This window comes from Equus caballus, chromosome 3, assembly GCF_041296265.1.
Source record: "Equus caballus isolate H_3958 breed thoroughbred chromosome 3, TB-T2T, whole genome shotgun sequence".
Lineage (NCBI taxonomy): Eukaryota > Metazoa > Chordata > Mammalia > Perissodactyla > Equidae > Equus > Equus caballus.
This window is the reverse complement of record NC_091686.1, coordinates 123,584,857-123,601,240: the sequence shown is the minus strand read 5'-3', so window position 1 is coordinate 123,601,240 and position 16,384 is coordinate 123,584,857. Positions and strand designations below refer to the sequence as shown.

Here is a 16,384-nt window from a genome sequence, read left to right as displayed (position 1 = left end):
CTGAGCAGATCTGTGCCGGAGCACCTCCCACATCATGGTTTCCCTTAACGTTTGGTTTCTGGCCTGTCTCCTCTTCCAGAATCTAAGCTCCTTGAGGGCAGTGATTTATCTCTGCACTGCTGGTACCCAGCAGGTACTGAGCACACAGCAGATTCAGGGGAAAGGCTGGGTGTCTGCTGTGAGGGGCATTTGCTAGTGAGGAAGCTTTTAGGGCTTACTGGTCCCTGGCCTTTGTGGTGGTCAGCCCCGCAGCTGCTGCACACTCCAGGTCCACTGCCCCGTTTTCCTGGCTCCGTCCCACTTTAGGAAGTTGTGACCATTGGTTTCTAAATGAGCATAACACATATTACCATAATTACTGAAAAATAACAAACCATGTAATGAGGTATATGTCTTGCAAAATTAACCTGTCGTTTTATAATTTCCTCTAGTTAACTAATAAGAAAGCAGTCACTGGTGAGAACAACTTCACGGATGCCATGAGGCACATGTTGTCGTCCCGACTGAGTATGCCCGACTGTCCCAACTGCAACTACAGGAGAAGGTGAGCCTGCGTTGTTGTGTGGGCACAGTGGGCCTGCGGGATCCTCACTGACCCAAGTAGAGGTCCGGCGCTGACCTTTAAAGAGCACCGTCTGACCTTCTCTCTTGGCTGTCTCGGTAACTGTCCTTAATTCCCAATCAGATGTGCTTGCGATGACTGCAGCCTCTCACACATCCTCACTTGTGGTATCATGGATCCCCCCGTCACTGGCGACATCCACATTCACCAGCTACCACTCCAAGTGGATTCTGCTCCCGACTATCTCTCTGAGATGCGCCCACCTAGCGTGTCATCAGCAAGCTCAGGGTCAGGTTCCAGCTCTCCCATTACAATTCAGCAACATCCCAGACTCATCCTCACAGACAATGGCTCTGCACCAACTTTGTAAGTTGTGACTTTGTAATAAGGTTTCAGAAATTTGAGTAATCCAATAATGAGAAATATAGACAGTAATGTCTACAGAAGTATGGATATCATTATAGTGCTTTTCAAGAAAAAGGACCCTTAATTTTTTTAAACAACTTTTAAAACATGAAATCAGTAAACCCAAACTTTGACACTATTTCGTTACCTAAAAAAAAGATATAGTAAATTAATAAATGCCAGTAAAGAAACAACATGTTGGTATGCAGGGAAGTGTCTCTTCAATTCTGGCTTCACATTTCCTCCTTTTATTTGAGGGTGATCAGCCCAATGTTCATTTCGCTTCATTGTCAGTTCAGCATTCCTGCTTATTCCATGTCTTGCTAAGAACTCAGATGATTACTTTAGCAAGCGGTTGAAAGATTCTGTTTTCTGTGTTCCCGTGTTATCTAGAAGTACATTTTGTATGAGCAAGGTGGCTGTGCAGCTGTCACCAAATTCATGTTGTAGGTGAGTGGTCCCACATTTCTTTGGAGTTGTGACCCTGTCATTTGTTGAGGCTTCCCACTCTTAACTTCTGAACAAGTTGCACATGGACGTATGTTTTTATTTTATATGAGTAAATTTAGGTTTGCATTCCACATATCATAGAAGCGGGAGTCTCAGGAGCTCTGTGGAGGTGATGGACACCAGCTGTGGTTCCCACGGGGGATTGTTGACCCACCTTGGGCTGCTCAGCGTTTTTCACATTTCTCGTGATGACTCTGAGGCTTTCCTTCAGAGCCTTTCAGTTTTCAATATGGATTTGGTCTCAAATACAAAATAATTCTAAAGGAGCTGGTCTGAACTCCATGGCTCTTTTCATTGAACTCAAACTGCTTTATAGCATTAGAAACCCTGTGCTCTCTCTGGGAGCCTATGAAGGAGTGTTGAGGATTTCACAGCTAAGCTGTTAGCCAACTTCTTACAGAAACATATCAAAATTAAACATGTATGGTCTAATAAAAATTTACATGGGAAAAGTTCATCCCTGCTCATGTATCATGATGTCAGTGGCAGGCTTCTGTGCTGCGTTGCCTGGTGGAGGAAATGGGCTGTGGGAGCCTTTCTCCTCAGACCAAGACTGCCTGTGACTGCTCTGGGCATCTGGGCCTTGAGTGACTTGTGATAGGTGTCTTGCAAATATAAACGGCTATGATTTGGAAACCTTCAGTGTTGCCTTTCGTTTGTGTTCTCTCTTTCTTGGTGCCATTTCTAAATTGTTAAATAGAATTATGTGATTTTAGTCGCTGTACCACAGTGCTCTCTGGATTTTATGGGTTCTAGGGTTGATGAAGCCTGCCTTCATCACATTGAGCAAAAGATTTAGTTACTTCATTTCTGAACCTTGGTTTCCTCATCTGTGAATTGTGGCGATGATGACACATCAGGAGTGAGTTTGAGTGTTGATTGAGGCGACACATTCCATCACCTCAGGTGCCGTTTGTGCTTCTTTTGTATGCTCTAGATTGTAGTATGTTGTAGTATTAACTCTTTTTTTCCAAAAGTGGAAAAGACATCTGATTTTGGCAATTTTGGACACTCTTTCCTAAAGCCAAAAGATTGCCAGTTCCCTCTAGAAGCTACTGTGTGCTGAGACTGCAGGCGGGTTCAGAGGCATGTTTATATAGACATGGGGCGGCCATTTATGGTCATGCCTTGAACCATTTGCACTGAACCAGGAACTCTGTGCCAGCTCTTTTCATGCACCAGAAAATCATATGTTTTAAGTGGCCGCCATAGGCTACAGCCTTGAAATCTGCTTACACCTTTTAGTAAATATTCCATTTGCCTATTACTTAGATGTCTTGCTAAAGCTGATATTTAATTAAGATCATGAGTGACTTGACCAGAGCTGGACTTGTAGTAAAAAAACTTTCCGTAATTTGTCACATCGGTGTCTTTAAAGTTTTGTTCAACTGGCTGTGTCTAGAATTTTGGTGGTTATGTGAACAAACACTAAAGACCTAAGGTTGTTCTCCGTACTCCTTTAATTTTAATAAAAAATTAATTTTGTCTGCTTGGAAATGGCAGAACTGTACTCCAGGTTACTTCAAGTTGAATGGAAATGTAGTATCAGTTAATCTGATTAAATTATTGTGGTTTCCTTATATTTCTACTTTTGGAGTTTTGTTTTTTGTTCTTCCAGATAGCACAGGTGATAATCTTCCAGGTGTTTTTCTCTTGTGTTCAGGTTACTAAGAGATGTTAGGAAGTATGAGTGGACAGTCGATACAGAAGCTGATATATAATAATGTATACCTGAAATTTACACAATGTTATAAGCCAATATGACCTCAATAAAATAATGTTAAAAAAAAAAAGTATGAGTGGTACTCAGTGTAATACTCTTGTAAATGAAGACAATATCTGTAAAGGAAATGTCTTTGTTTAGTGGGTGGTTGATTCACTGTCCTCCCAGGTAAACAGCCTCATGGTGACCATCTCTGCTTGTCTCAGTTGTAGTGATGATGAAGATGTTGCACCATTGTCAGCTAAATTTGCTGATATTTATCCATTGAGTAACTATGACGACACCGAGGTGGTGGCCAACATGAATGGAATCCACAGTGAATTGAATGGTGGCGGGGAAAATATGGCTCTGAAAGATGAGGTATGGGTATGGCTTCTTCATAGTGACAATAAATGGCATAAAACAGTGATCTGGCCTTTTAATTTTTTCTGTTCTTCTGTTTTGAAAAGTAGAAATTATAAAAGGTTGTTTTTAAAGTCCCCTCAGGTAAGCAGTACCAGTAGTAGTTCTTCAGAAGCTGATGACGAAGAGGCAGACGGCGAGAGTAGTGGGGAGCCACCAGGAGCCCCGAAGGAAGATGTGGCTTTAGGAGGTGGGAGCCCCAGGAAAGAGGAGAGTAAAGTGGATAGTCCACCCCCATCTTACCCAACTCAGCAGGTATGATTTTACTTTCTCGAATTTTCTGTTTTACTGAGGGTCTGCTTCTCTGTGTGTATTTTCTCTAAACATGAGCATTATTGAATACAAAAATTACGTTACTTCAAATAACTTTGGAAAATTAGAACTGGAGAGAATCAAGGCATGCTGACAAAACAAACAAATGTGACTCATCACCCCGGATTCTAATCTTGCTTCTCTTGCTTGAATCTGTAATCAATAGTCTTGATTTTACACACCCCAGAGCAACTCTAGATACTTGGGTTTCATGCAGTTTTTCATCTGTGTAGAAGCAAGGGGATGGTTTTTCTAATAAAATAAAATAGTGGATTGTTAAAATTTCAAAACAGGTTGGTTCTGTAAGGGAGCTTTTTTCCCTGGTTGATATCCGTTTTTTCTGTTAACCAAAGATTGAGGGTACCTTATCAGACTATTATTTTTTTCTTAGGGACTCAGAGTTTTATAATAGATGCTCAAGCGGTTTTTATTTTTTATTTATTTATTTGGTTTTTTTACCCACAAAATATGTGTTTATTTTTTTACTGTGTCAAGTAGTTTTTAAATGAAAGGAAGAACAATTGAAGGTTAAAGTGCTTGGTTAATTAATGCATTTTAATAAGTAGTGTAAATCTCTGGTTCAAACAATAAAGGCAATATTAAAAGATATTATAGGGGGCTGGCCCCATGGCCAAGTGGTTAAGTTTGCGTGCTCTGCTTTGGCGGCCCAGGGTTTCACCGGCCCAAGGGTTTCTCCTGTTTGGATCCTGGGCATAGACCTAGCACTGCTCATCAGCCATGCTGAGGCAGTGTCCCACATAGCTCAACTAGAAGGACCTAGAACTACATACTGGGGGGCTTTGGGGAGAGGAAAAAAAAAAGAGGAAGATTGACAACAGATGTTAGTTCAGGGCCAATCTTTAAAAAAAATAATAAAAGAAAGTATTACATTGAGAAGTCTTGTTGCTGTGTCCTTTGCCATCTATCCTGTCTAGCACCTACTCCCCCTAGTCCCAATAAATAACCAGTTTTACTTATTTATTGTGTGTCTGTCATTCTAGTGTTTATTTATGCAAATACAGATATTTATTCTTCCCTTTTCTTAGAAAAGACTTAAACCAATGCACGCTCTGTTCTGCTCCTTGCTGTTTCTCTTAGCAGTATACCCTGACCGACTTTCTCTGTCTGTGCAGAATGCACTTCCTCATTCTCTTCTGTGGGCCTCTTTGTAGTCCCTCGTGTAGACTTATCATAGTTTCTTCTGTTTGGTCCCTGCTGATGGATACTTGTGTTTGCTTCCCTTTTTTTCCCCCATTATAAACTATTCTTTGAGTAACCATATACATCTGACATTTTATACATAAGCAGATATATCCCTAGGATTGGTCACCAGCAGTGGCTTTACTGAGTCAGAGCACGATGGCCTCCCCTAACCCCAGAAGAAGGTGACATCACAGTTTGGGATTTTTGCCAGTCTGATAGATAAGAAATGGGAACCCCTTGAGGTTTCAATTTTCATTTCATTTTTTATGGGCAAAGGAAAACATCCTTTCCTATGTTTAAGGGCCATTAATTTCCTTTTCTGTGTTATTATTGAGCTCTTTATATATTTGTACAAGTCCTTTATCAAGTATGTGATTTGCAAATATTTTCTCCAGGTCTGTTCGTTTTTTTATGGCATTTTTTGAAAAGCAAAATGTTTTTAATTTTGATGCATTCTAGTTTATCACTTTTTTTCTTTTATGAATCATGCTTCTGATCCATATCCATAAAACTTTGCCTCATACAAACTTCTGTTTTATTCTAGAAGATCTACAATTTTAGCTCTACTTAGGTTCATTTCACTCAGTTTTTGCACATGGTGTGAGGTTAGGGTTTAAATTCATCGTTTTGTGTATGTAGATAGCCACTTATCCCAGCATCATTTGTTCAAAAGACCATCTTTTCCCCTGTTGAGTTGCGTTGGCCATTTGTTGAAAATCAGTTGACTGTAAATGTAAGAGTTTATTTCTGTACTCTGTATTCTGTTCATTTGATCTCTGTGTCCTTACACCCGTAGTATACCTGACTATCGCTTTATAGTAAATTTGGAAGTCAGTAGGATCTACTCTCCAGAATGATGGGCCTTTTTCAAAATTTTTAGGCTGCTCAAAGTCCAAAAGGCATTTCTTTATAAGTTTTAGGATCAACTTGTTAACTTATACAAAACAGCCGGCTTGGATTTTGATAGAAATTGCATTGAATTCTTGAATACTTGATAGAATTCACTAGCAAAATCCTCTAGGCTTGGGGCTGGCCCCGTGGCCGAGTGGTTAAGTTCGCGCGCTCCGCTGCAGGCGGCCCAGCGCTTCGTTAGTTCGAATCCTGGGCGCGGACATGGCACTGCTCATCAGACCACGCTGAGGCAGCGTCCCACATGCCACAACTAGAAGAACCCACAACAAAAGAATACACAACTATGTACCGGGGGGGCTTTGGGGAGAAAAAGGAAAAAATAAAATCTTAAAAAAAAAAAAAAATCCTCTAGGCTTAGTCTTTTATTTGTGGGATGATATAGATCAATTTTGGGCAAATACAGTCTTAACAAAATTGAATCTGTCGGTCTATGAACATGCTGTCTCTCTCTGTTTATTTAAGTCATCTTTAATTTCTCAGCAATTTTTAAAAATTTCTAGTCTCTGAGTCTTGAACATATTTCTTAAAGTTATTTTTAGGTATTAGATATTTTTTGATTCTGTAGTCCATGGTATTTTCTAATTTTGATTTTCAATTGGTTGCCGGTGATATAGAGAAATTTGTTTTTATGTATCGATCTTGTATTCTGTAGCTTTACTAAACTCATTCTAGAGGGATTGAGTGTTTGCTTTTTTGGTAGATTTCTTTGGATTTTCTGCATGCAAGGTGATGTTGTCTGTGAATAAAGACATTTTTACTTCTTCGTTTACGATCTGGGTGTTTTTTTTATTCTTGCCTTAATGAACTAGCTAGAACCTCCAATACAATATTGAATAAAAGTGGTACAAGCAGACATCTTTGCCTTGTTCCTAGCTTTAGGAGGACAGCATTCAGTCTTTGACCAGGAAGTAAGATGCTTTGTTGTTAGTGCCATCAAGTAGATTCTGACTCCTGGCAAGCGACCCTGTGTACAGCAGAGCAGAACTCTGCCTGGTCTTTTTGTACCATCCTCTCACCTTCTGGCACTATACCAAGCAATACTCTACTGCCGTTTGTAGGGTTTCATGGCTAATTTTTTTGGAATTGAGTGGCCAGGTCCTTCTTCCTAGTCTGTCTAGTCTGGAAGCTCTGCTGAAACCTCTCCACCATGGTACTTGAAATACTGGTCGCATAGCTTTCAGCATCACAGCAACATGCAGCCACAACAGAATGACAATCAATAGATGGATAGTGTGGTTCCCTGGCTGGGACATGAACCCAGGCCACAGCAGTGAAAGCGCCAAATCTTAACCACTAGACCTCTAGGCTGGCTAAGTGTGATGCTAGCTGTAGGTTTTTCATAGACACCCTTTATCAAATTGAGGAAATTCTGTTCTATTCCTAGTTTCTTGAGAGTTTTATCATGAATGTGTATAGGGTTTTTTAACTGCCTTGTCTGTGTCTATTGAGGTGTTCCTGGGATTTTCCTTCTTTATTCTGTTACTACGGTGTATCACATCAAGTGATTTTTGGATATTAAACCAACTTTGTGTTCCTGGGATAAATCCCACTTGGTCATGGTGTATGATCCTTTTTTATGTGTTGCTGGATTGGTTTGCTAATATTTTATTAAGATTTTTGCATCTATATTAATAAAAGATATTAGTCTGTAGTTGTCTATCCGTGTAATGTCTTTGTCTGGCTTTGGCATCAGGTAATACTGGCCTCATAGAATGAGTTTGGAAGTGTGTGTTCTGTCTATGTTTTCTGAGGGATTTGTCTAAGATTGAGATTTCTTAAATATTTGATGGAATTCACTAGTGAAAAACCTATGAATCTGGTCTTTTTTGTGGGGAGATTTATAATTTCTAATTCAAATTTTGTTTATTTGTTGTAGGTCTCTTCAGATTTTGTTTCTTCTTGAAATAATGTTAATAATCTGTATCTTTTTTGGAATTTATCCATTTCATCTCAGTTGTCTAATTTGATAGCATAAGGTTGTTTATTGTATTCTCTTACAGTTCTTTTAATTCTGTAGTCTGTGTTGATGTTAGTTCCTGATTTTGATAATTTTGCTCACTTCTTTTTAACCCCCTCACAGTTGGTCTGGCTAAAGGTTTATCAGTTTTTGTAAATAATCAGTCTTTGTTTTTGTTGGTTTTCTCTTTTTCTCTTTTCTAGTTCATTGATTTCTGTTCTGATCTTTTTTATTTCTTATATTCTTTGGGTTTGGTTTGTTCTTTTTCTAGCTTGTTGAATCTAAAGCTTAGATTAATGATTTTAGAGCTTCCAAATTTATTGAGACTTGTTTTATGGACTAACATGTGGTCTGTCCTAAATAATGTTCCATGTGCACTTGAAAATAATTTGTGTTCTGTTCTTGTTAGGTGGAGTGTCCTATAAACGAAAGTTCAGTCAAATTGATAGCATTATTCAAGTCTTGTATGTCCTTCCTGATTTTCTGTCTAGTTCTAAAAATTACTGAGAGAGACATATTGGAGTCTTCGAGTGTAACTACTAGATTGTCTGTTCTCCTTTCAGATCTGCCAGTTTTTGATTCATGCATTTGGGGACAATGCTGTTGAATGTGTATACAAGTATTATTGTTATATTTCCCTGATATACCAGTCCTTTATCATTATGAAATGTTTCTCTGCTAACATTTCTTATCTTAAAGACTATTTTATCTGATATTAATATAGCCACTTCAGCTGTCTTAGGGTTACTGTATGCATGGTATATGTTTTTACATCCTTTTAATTTTAGCCTCATTGTGTCTTTGAATCTGAAGTGTGTCTTTGAATCTTTTAGTTGGGTCTTGTGTTTTTATCCTGTCAGTGGCTGCCTTTTGTTTGGAAGCGTCATTTACATGTAATGTAATGATCGGTGATATTTACATCTGCCATTTTGTTATTTGTTTCTATATGTCTTAGGTTTTTTGTTCCTCTGTTCCTCCTTACCTTCCTTTTCTGTATTAAATTTTTCAGTGTACCATTTTATTTTATTTATTTATTTATTTTTAAGATTTTATTTTTTCCTTTTTTCTCCCCAAAGCCCCCCGGTACACAGTTGTATGTTCTTAGTTGTGGGTCCTTCTAGTTGTGGCATGTGGGACGCCGCCTCAGCATGGCTTGATGAGTGGTGCCATGTCCGCGCCCAGGATTCGAACCAACGAAACACTGGGCTACCGCACGGAGCACGCAAACTTAACCACCCGGTAACCACTCGGCCACGGGGCCAGCCCCTTAGTGTACCATTTTAATTCTGCGATTGAATGTTTAATTTTTTGTTTCGTTTAGTTTTTTAAAGGGTAATAGGGAGTTATGAATGGGAAGAAGCCCCAGGCAAGAGGGCCAGGCTCCTGCTGTTCTTACCTGAAGCTCTAGCAGATTTGCATGAATAAACACTTCTCAATTTGTTTTTTTCCTTTGGTTGATTTTCAGAGTCTCAAAACGGTTGCCTTTGACGTTTGTATTCAGTTTTATACTTGTTTTGAGGGAGGAGAGTCACTGACTGCTTCATTCCACCTTAGCCAGAAGTTCCATCTCTGGTGCGTTTTGAAGAAACTCTATATACCCATTCATTAAGCAGTACGAACCCAGCAGAGCGTGGCACCAGTGGTTTTGTCATCCTTGGTCCCAGCGCCATCTCTCCACTCTGCTTTCTTTACCTGTTCCTTTGTCCTTCCTTGGACAGGCACAGGACACAGATTGGTATGGCTGCTACCTCAGCAGATACCCAGCTAGGGAGTGAGGTGCACATCTCTTCTCTTTTCAGGTTTCTTCAGTCCGAGTTTTTCACAGTCCCTCACTTATCTTGGAAGAAGAGCCCTGGTCAACATCGGGTGTCAGGATGAGCCCTGTTACCTTTGTATTTGCTGTATAACTGCGCAGCAGAATGTGGCTGATTTTAATTTAATTCGTACTGTTCTTTATTTCACTAAATAAGCAGGTGCTTTTTTTTTTCTCTCTCCTTTTAGGCTGAGCAAACTCCAAACACTTGTGAATGTCATGTGTGTAAACAAGAAGCTTCTGGACTGACAGCATCAGCAATGACAGCCGGAGCACTTCCTCCTGGCCATCAGTTCATGAGCCCAGAGAAGCCCACCCATCCTGCTCTACATCTTTACCCCCACATCCATGGACATGTGCCTTTGCACGCCGTCCCTCACCTGCCTCGCCCTCTTATCCACCCCACCTTGTATCCAGCGCCTCCCTTTACACACAGTAAGGTAAGTCAGGGCAGAAAGGGCCTGAAAGCTCACCTGTCACTAAGATCTTACAGGAGTACATATTTAAAGAAGCAAATATCCATAAACTGTCAACTTGTATAGGACAGCATCCACTCCTAATAGGAAGGTCTGGAAAAGTTTCCTTTCATCATAATCTCTTAAGCTCTTGCAATTTTGAACCTTTACTATTATAAAAACAATCATGAAAGTCATGGTTTAGTCCTTCAGAGTTAAGTAGAATGTAAAGTGTTTTTCAGATGATGGTGTAACACTTTATACTCAGGGAGACTGCCACACGTGGCTTCTGCCCACCCAGACACCAGTTCAATTTTCTACTCCTGTCCTTTTGGGGCCTGGCTCTCTTTCTTGATAGGATGGGTAAAATAATTTGAATATAGCATAAGTCTTCTAACACCAGCTGATCTCTACAGTGTCTAAAATGATTATGCTCTCTAAGCAGGAAAACTAAGGACCTGTAGAAGTACTCAGACCTGAAGAAGGAATCCTAAGTGTGATGCAGTAGAAGATCATACTGCCATGCATGTTATTGAGAGGTGCCTAGAGGGCAGGGAGGAAAGGGCCTGCCAGAAACCAGTTGTGCAAAAAGCCTATTCAGGAAAAGAGTAAGGATCTAGAAAAAGTTTGATTTTTAAGCATTTCTTCTCTGAGAACCCCAGGCTTATAATTAGTATCTTAGACTTTGCAGTGAGATTTTTAGGTTGGTTTCGTTCTTTGTACCTCTTATAACTTTGCCTCTCTAGCTATTTTGAACTTACCTTCATTAACTCTTGCCATAAATTCTGATTTTTATTTTTATTTTTATCAGTTATTCTGGTTCAAGGTTAGTTATAATCAATCAAAAATAGAATTTTCCCCAGACTCAACTGATTTATTATTTAAAACAGTGTTTCTCAACTAGGAGAGAAAGGGAGGACATGGTGTGGAAGGGGCTTTCTCAGACTGCATGCGCATTTTCTTGCCTAAAGGGTGTCACTGTAAAGTGAGAGTGTGTGTAACCCGTAAGTGGGGTTTGTTTGTTTGCTGGGGAGGGGCACAGGTGGGAGATTAATAACCACTAGTTTACAATGGAATATAATCAGCTTGTCATGTTCTATTACAATAAGTACTTGGTAACTACCCGAATTTATGCTTAAATTTTGTTAGGTTGTATATTGCTCAATTTGAACATTTAGTGATGCCTTTGTTAATAGAGTGGTTTCAAATAGCATTTTCAGATATATATTCAAAGCCAGGCTGTTTTTGTGGTCTGCCCAGTCTATAGCCTCTTTCCCTCTGGGTGAGTGTATGAGGTTGGGAAGCTGTCTATTCCTTGTTCTTACCTGAATAGAGCTGTTTTCTAGTCCCTGAGAACCACCCTGAAAGAAGAGGATAAAATGGTCTGTTAAACTTTCTTGCTGGTAGAAACTATTCAAGAATTAGTTCATAAAAATCTGCAAGTAAAGTATTGAAATTGATTATTCTCAAAGGCTACTGGGACACTCTAGTTAAAACTAATTTTTTCCCTTAACCTTTGGCCTTTTCTCAGGACATTATAAGTAGTTTATACACAGCTAAAGGAGAATAAAAACATTTTGGGGGAGCATCATCTATATCTAAAATCTGTTTATTTAATACCTGTTAAACTTTAATCCAGTAGATAGATGTGAAAGATTTCGTGAATAGAAAGGCAAATACAGAGGACAAGTAAGCTTTCTTTCAGCCACTTTGCTATAAATGTCAGTCAAGACTGTTCACTGATACATTTAAAATACATTAACTGGATGCCATTTTTATTTAGAAAAATGAGATGCATTTGGCAAAATACTTCATTTGTACCTGGTATAAAAATGTTTCTCTAGACAAGCTTGCATTGTCACTTAACCAGGTCTTGCAAAATTAGTTTGTATTATTTGAGTTAGTTTGACTTAGTTGAATACATCTGTACCTAAATGCATGATGTGTTCACAACCCCATAGGATTTTGTAGAAGCAGCTTCTAGAGAACAAACGAGCTATATTAGAACGGCATAAGCTTCTCTTCAGTTACATCAGAGCAGCTTTCTTAGAGAGGCCAGGATTGTTCAGTGTGATGTTCCGAATGTAGTTGGCAGGTAGAAGGTGGGTGCTGAATGTGAAGGGCAGCCTGCGCACACGGAGGCTCCTCTGACCTGCTTCTCTTTCTGTGTTCTGGGCCTTTAGGAATTTCTGCTCTAGGGAAATGGCAGTTGTCGCCTTTAAGACTTTATGTCGTTGTAGTCGTACCTACAACTAGGTGCTACATTTAGTACCTAAAATGCTTAGGATGAATACTATGAAAATATTGTTTTCTTAAAATTAGAAAAGCTTGGACTATTTCTATTTTCACATGTCTTCATACCAATGACTCATTTAATTTTTTTGTTGATATAAGTTATTTGCAAGTTAAAAGTAGTTGCAGAAGGAAAATACAGTAATGAAATATTAGAGAAAAAATTTAAACTGTGACAGGGAATTTAATTTCCAAGTATTTGGGGATTTCCCAGCTATCTTTCTGTTACTGATTTCTACTTTAATTTCATTGTGGTCTGAGAGCATACATTGTATGATTTCTATTCTTTTGAATTTGTTAAAGTGTGCTTTACAGCCAGAATGTGGTCTATCTTGGTGAATGTTTATGTGACCTTGAGAAGAATGTGTAATCTGCTGTTTTTGGATGAAGTAGTCTATAGAGGTCCATTATATCCAGTTGATTGGTGGTGCTGTTGAGTTCAGCTATGTCTTTAGTGATTTTCTGCCTACTGGTTCTGTCCATTTCTGATAGAGGAATGTTGAAGTCTTCAACTATAATAGTGGATTCATCTATTTCTCCTTGCAGTCACATCAGTTTTTGCCTCATGTAGTTTGATGCTCTGTTGTTAGATGCTTACATGTTTAGGATTGTTGTATGTTCTTGGATAATTGACCCCCTTATCATTATTTGAATGCCCTTCTTTATCCCTGATAATTTTCCTTATTCTGAAATCTTATCTGTCTGAAATTAATATAGTTACTCCAGCTTTTGAGTAGTGTTTGTGTGGTATATCTTTCTCCATAACTTACTTTTAACTTAAAGGGGTCTTTTTACTTACAGTAGGTTTCTTGTAGACATATATACTTGGGTCTTATTTTTTAATGTACTCTGATGATCTCTGCCTTTTCATTGGTATATTTAGACCATTCACATTTAGAGTGACTTTTGATGTGTTTAGATTAATAGCACCCATGTTTGTAACTGTTTTGTATTCATTACCAGAGTCTTTTTTCCCTGGCTTCTCCACTTTCAATTGAGCATTTTCTGATTCCATTTTATCTTTGTTAGCATATCAATTATACTTTTTTTTTTTAATTTTAGCAGTTGTATTAAAATATACATTTTTATTAATCTAAGTCCCCCTTCAAATAACACAATTCTGCTTCATGTGTAGTGTAAATACTTTTTCACAGCTTATTCCCAATTCCTCCCTCCCATTCCTTGTGACGTTGTTGTCATTATTTTTATTTATCCATATATTAATCACCCAGTACATTGTTACTATTTTCACCTTAAAGTTATCTTTTAGATCAATTAATAATAAGAAAAGTAAGAGATTTTATTTTACTTTTATTTATTCCTTCTCCATTGCTCTCCCTTTCTTTATGTAGATCCAAGTTTCTGAACTATATTATTTTCCTTCTGCCTGAAGAAAATCTTTTAACATTTTTTGCAGGACAGGTCTGCTGGCGATGAGTTCTCTCAGTTTTTGTTTGTCTGAGGAAGTCTTTATTTCTCCTTCACTTTTGAAGGATAATTTCGCTGGATACAGAATTCTAGGTTGGTGGTTTTTTTCTTTCAACACTTTAAACATATTTAACTCCACTCTTCTTACTTGCATGGTTTCTGATGAGATGTCGTCTGTAATTCTTTTCCCTCTTCTATAGATAACGGGGATTTCTCCCCTCTCCTCTTCTTCCTCCCCAAGGCTGCTTTCAGGATTTTCTTTTTGTCTTTGGTTTTCTGCAGTTTGAATATGCTACACCTAGGGGTAGATTTTGTGGTGTTTATTCTATTTGGTGTTCGGAGAGTTTCCTGGATCTGTGGTTTGGTGTCTGTCATTAATTTTGAAAAGTTCTCAGCCATTATTATTTCAAATACTTCTATGTGTTCTCTTTCTTCTCCTGCTATTCCAATTACTGTATGTTATATCTTTTGAAATTGTCCCACAGTTCTTGGATGTTTTGGTCTATTTTTTGTCGTTGTTGGTGATGGTTTTTATTGTTTTGTTTTAATTCTTGTTTCTCTTTGCATTTCAGTTTGAGACGTTTCTGTTGACATATCTTGAAACTCACTGACTTTTTTCCTTGGCTGTGTCCAGTCTACTGATTAGCTCATCAAAAGCATTATGCATTTCACTTATAGTGTTTTTTATTTCTAACATTTTTATTATTATTTCTTAGAGCTTCTGTCTCTCTGCTCACATTGTCCGTTTGTTCTTGCATGTTGTCTACTTTTTCCATTAGAGACCTTAGCATATTAATCATTTAAAATTCCCTGTCTGATGATTTTCAGCCGTTTTATCTTCATATTCCCTCTCTGCCATTCTGTTGTGTCTCTGAACCTCTGAGACCTGCGTTAGAGCTTCTCATTCTGTTCTGCATGTTCCTCACATCTTTGTGTCCTCACCTTCATGTTCTTCAAAGCTCTTTCGTATTTTCCACCTCTTTGTCTCTCAGTTCTGATAACTTTTTTGGATCAGTCCTCTAGTTATATAATTCTCTAATTGTCTCTAACCTGTCACTGAAGTTTGGTTTTTAACTGTAATTCTTATTTCTGAGCTTTAATTTGTTTTTCAAATATATTAGCAACTTTTTATATTCTCTTGTTCCTTGATCACTTCTTTTTTATTTTCTTCTTTTAAGCATTTTACACAGTTATTCTGTGTTTGAATGAAATCTTGAGGGTCTAAATCTGGTTTTTTGTTGTTTCTGCTGATGTATTATTTCCTTATCCATATAGTAATGTTTTACTATGAGGTCATGTTTTGTTCAGCTTACTCTCTGGGAACGCTGAGGCCCTAAGTAGGGAATGCTTCCTCAAGAAGGGGTTTCCACTCACTGGTGCAAGGTACCAGCAGGACACTGACCCAGCTACGACCCTGCAGCTCTTCTTGGCATTCCCATGGGACCTCAGATCTGGCCTCCCATTGCTGTAATGATGATGCTTGCACCTTCACCTGCCTGGCCCTGTTTTTCTCACCATGTTCGTGTCACTTCTTTGTGAAGGATTACCCTCGCTTTCTCTATGGCTTAGCATTTTGCTAGAAAGCTGTTTGGTGCCATTTCTCTGGGATCTAGAGTGAAGCATCCCCACTTACTAGACAAAGTCTAAGCAGAGGGAGAACACGTGACCTTAGAAGAGTTAACGTGAGATGGTGGGGCTGCAGCTCACTGCTCCTTCACAGAGCGGGTTTTCACACATCACCTTACATGGCTCAGGAGCTGTAGGTCACAGCTGTAGGGCCAGACTTTGGACTGGTGCCTGAGGCTTCCAGCTCTAAATCCTGTGTCTTTTCCATCTGGAGAACATGTTATGAAATAATCACCATGCTAAGAAAGAGCCTAGTAATGAAGATAGAGAGATGTCTTGAATCCTGCGAGAGCATGAGGAATATTTGAAAATGGTCACCATGTTCCGGCCCTCAGTGAGTTCAGTGCATCAAGTGGATCCTGGTGAAGTGGCTCCCACGTGGCTCTGCACGCACCTCTCACCTCGCTCACCAGGTTACTTACGTACAACCAGCGCAAAATTAATAAAGTTAAACATGGTACAAGTGTAAGTTCAGGTTGGAATTTGAGGTAGAAAAAAACTGTATGGAAAATAGGGACATAAATAGATTGCAATTTGGGGGTCATATTGTGATCTTTGATTTGTAGTTTATTTCAGAGGTAGTATTTAGTTCTTCTGGCCTGAGAAATAGCAAGACCAAAACAAAGGTGGCACTTTGCCTCTTACCATCTCTGGCAGGAATATTGGAGAACCTTAGTAAGAAGGAACAGAATAGAGTCGCTCATCTTAACTTATCTTGTTCACTGGGACATAACTGGAACCCCTTTTTGTTTGAATACTTGGTATTGGTAGTCCCTCTCATGCG

General features: G+C 38.8%; 1 protein-coding gene across 2 annotated transcripts in view; it reads left to right on the top strand.

Annotated features, from left to right (window-relative positions):
- FAM193A (family with sequence similarity 193 member A) overlaps window positions 1-16,384 on the top strand; it is a 178,284-nt gene that overhangs the window by 125,922 nt on the left and 35,978 nt on the right. For both annotated transcript variants that reach the window (XM_023638491.2, XM_070264037.1), the window contains 5 exons: window positions 432-544; window positions 686-928; window positions 3,407-3,560; window positions 3,678-3,857; window positions 9,988-10,239. In XM_023638491.2, coding sequence (XP_023494259.2) covers window positions 432-544; window positions 686-928; window positions 3,407-3,560; window positions 3,678-3,857; window positions 9,988-10,239 — 942 coding nt within the window. The remainder of the gene's footprint in view (window positions 1-431; window positions 545-685; window positions 929-3,406; window positions 3,561-3,677; window positions 3,858-9,987; window positions 10,240-16,384) is intronic.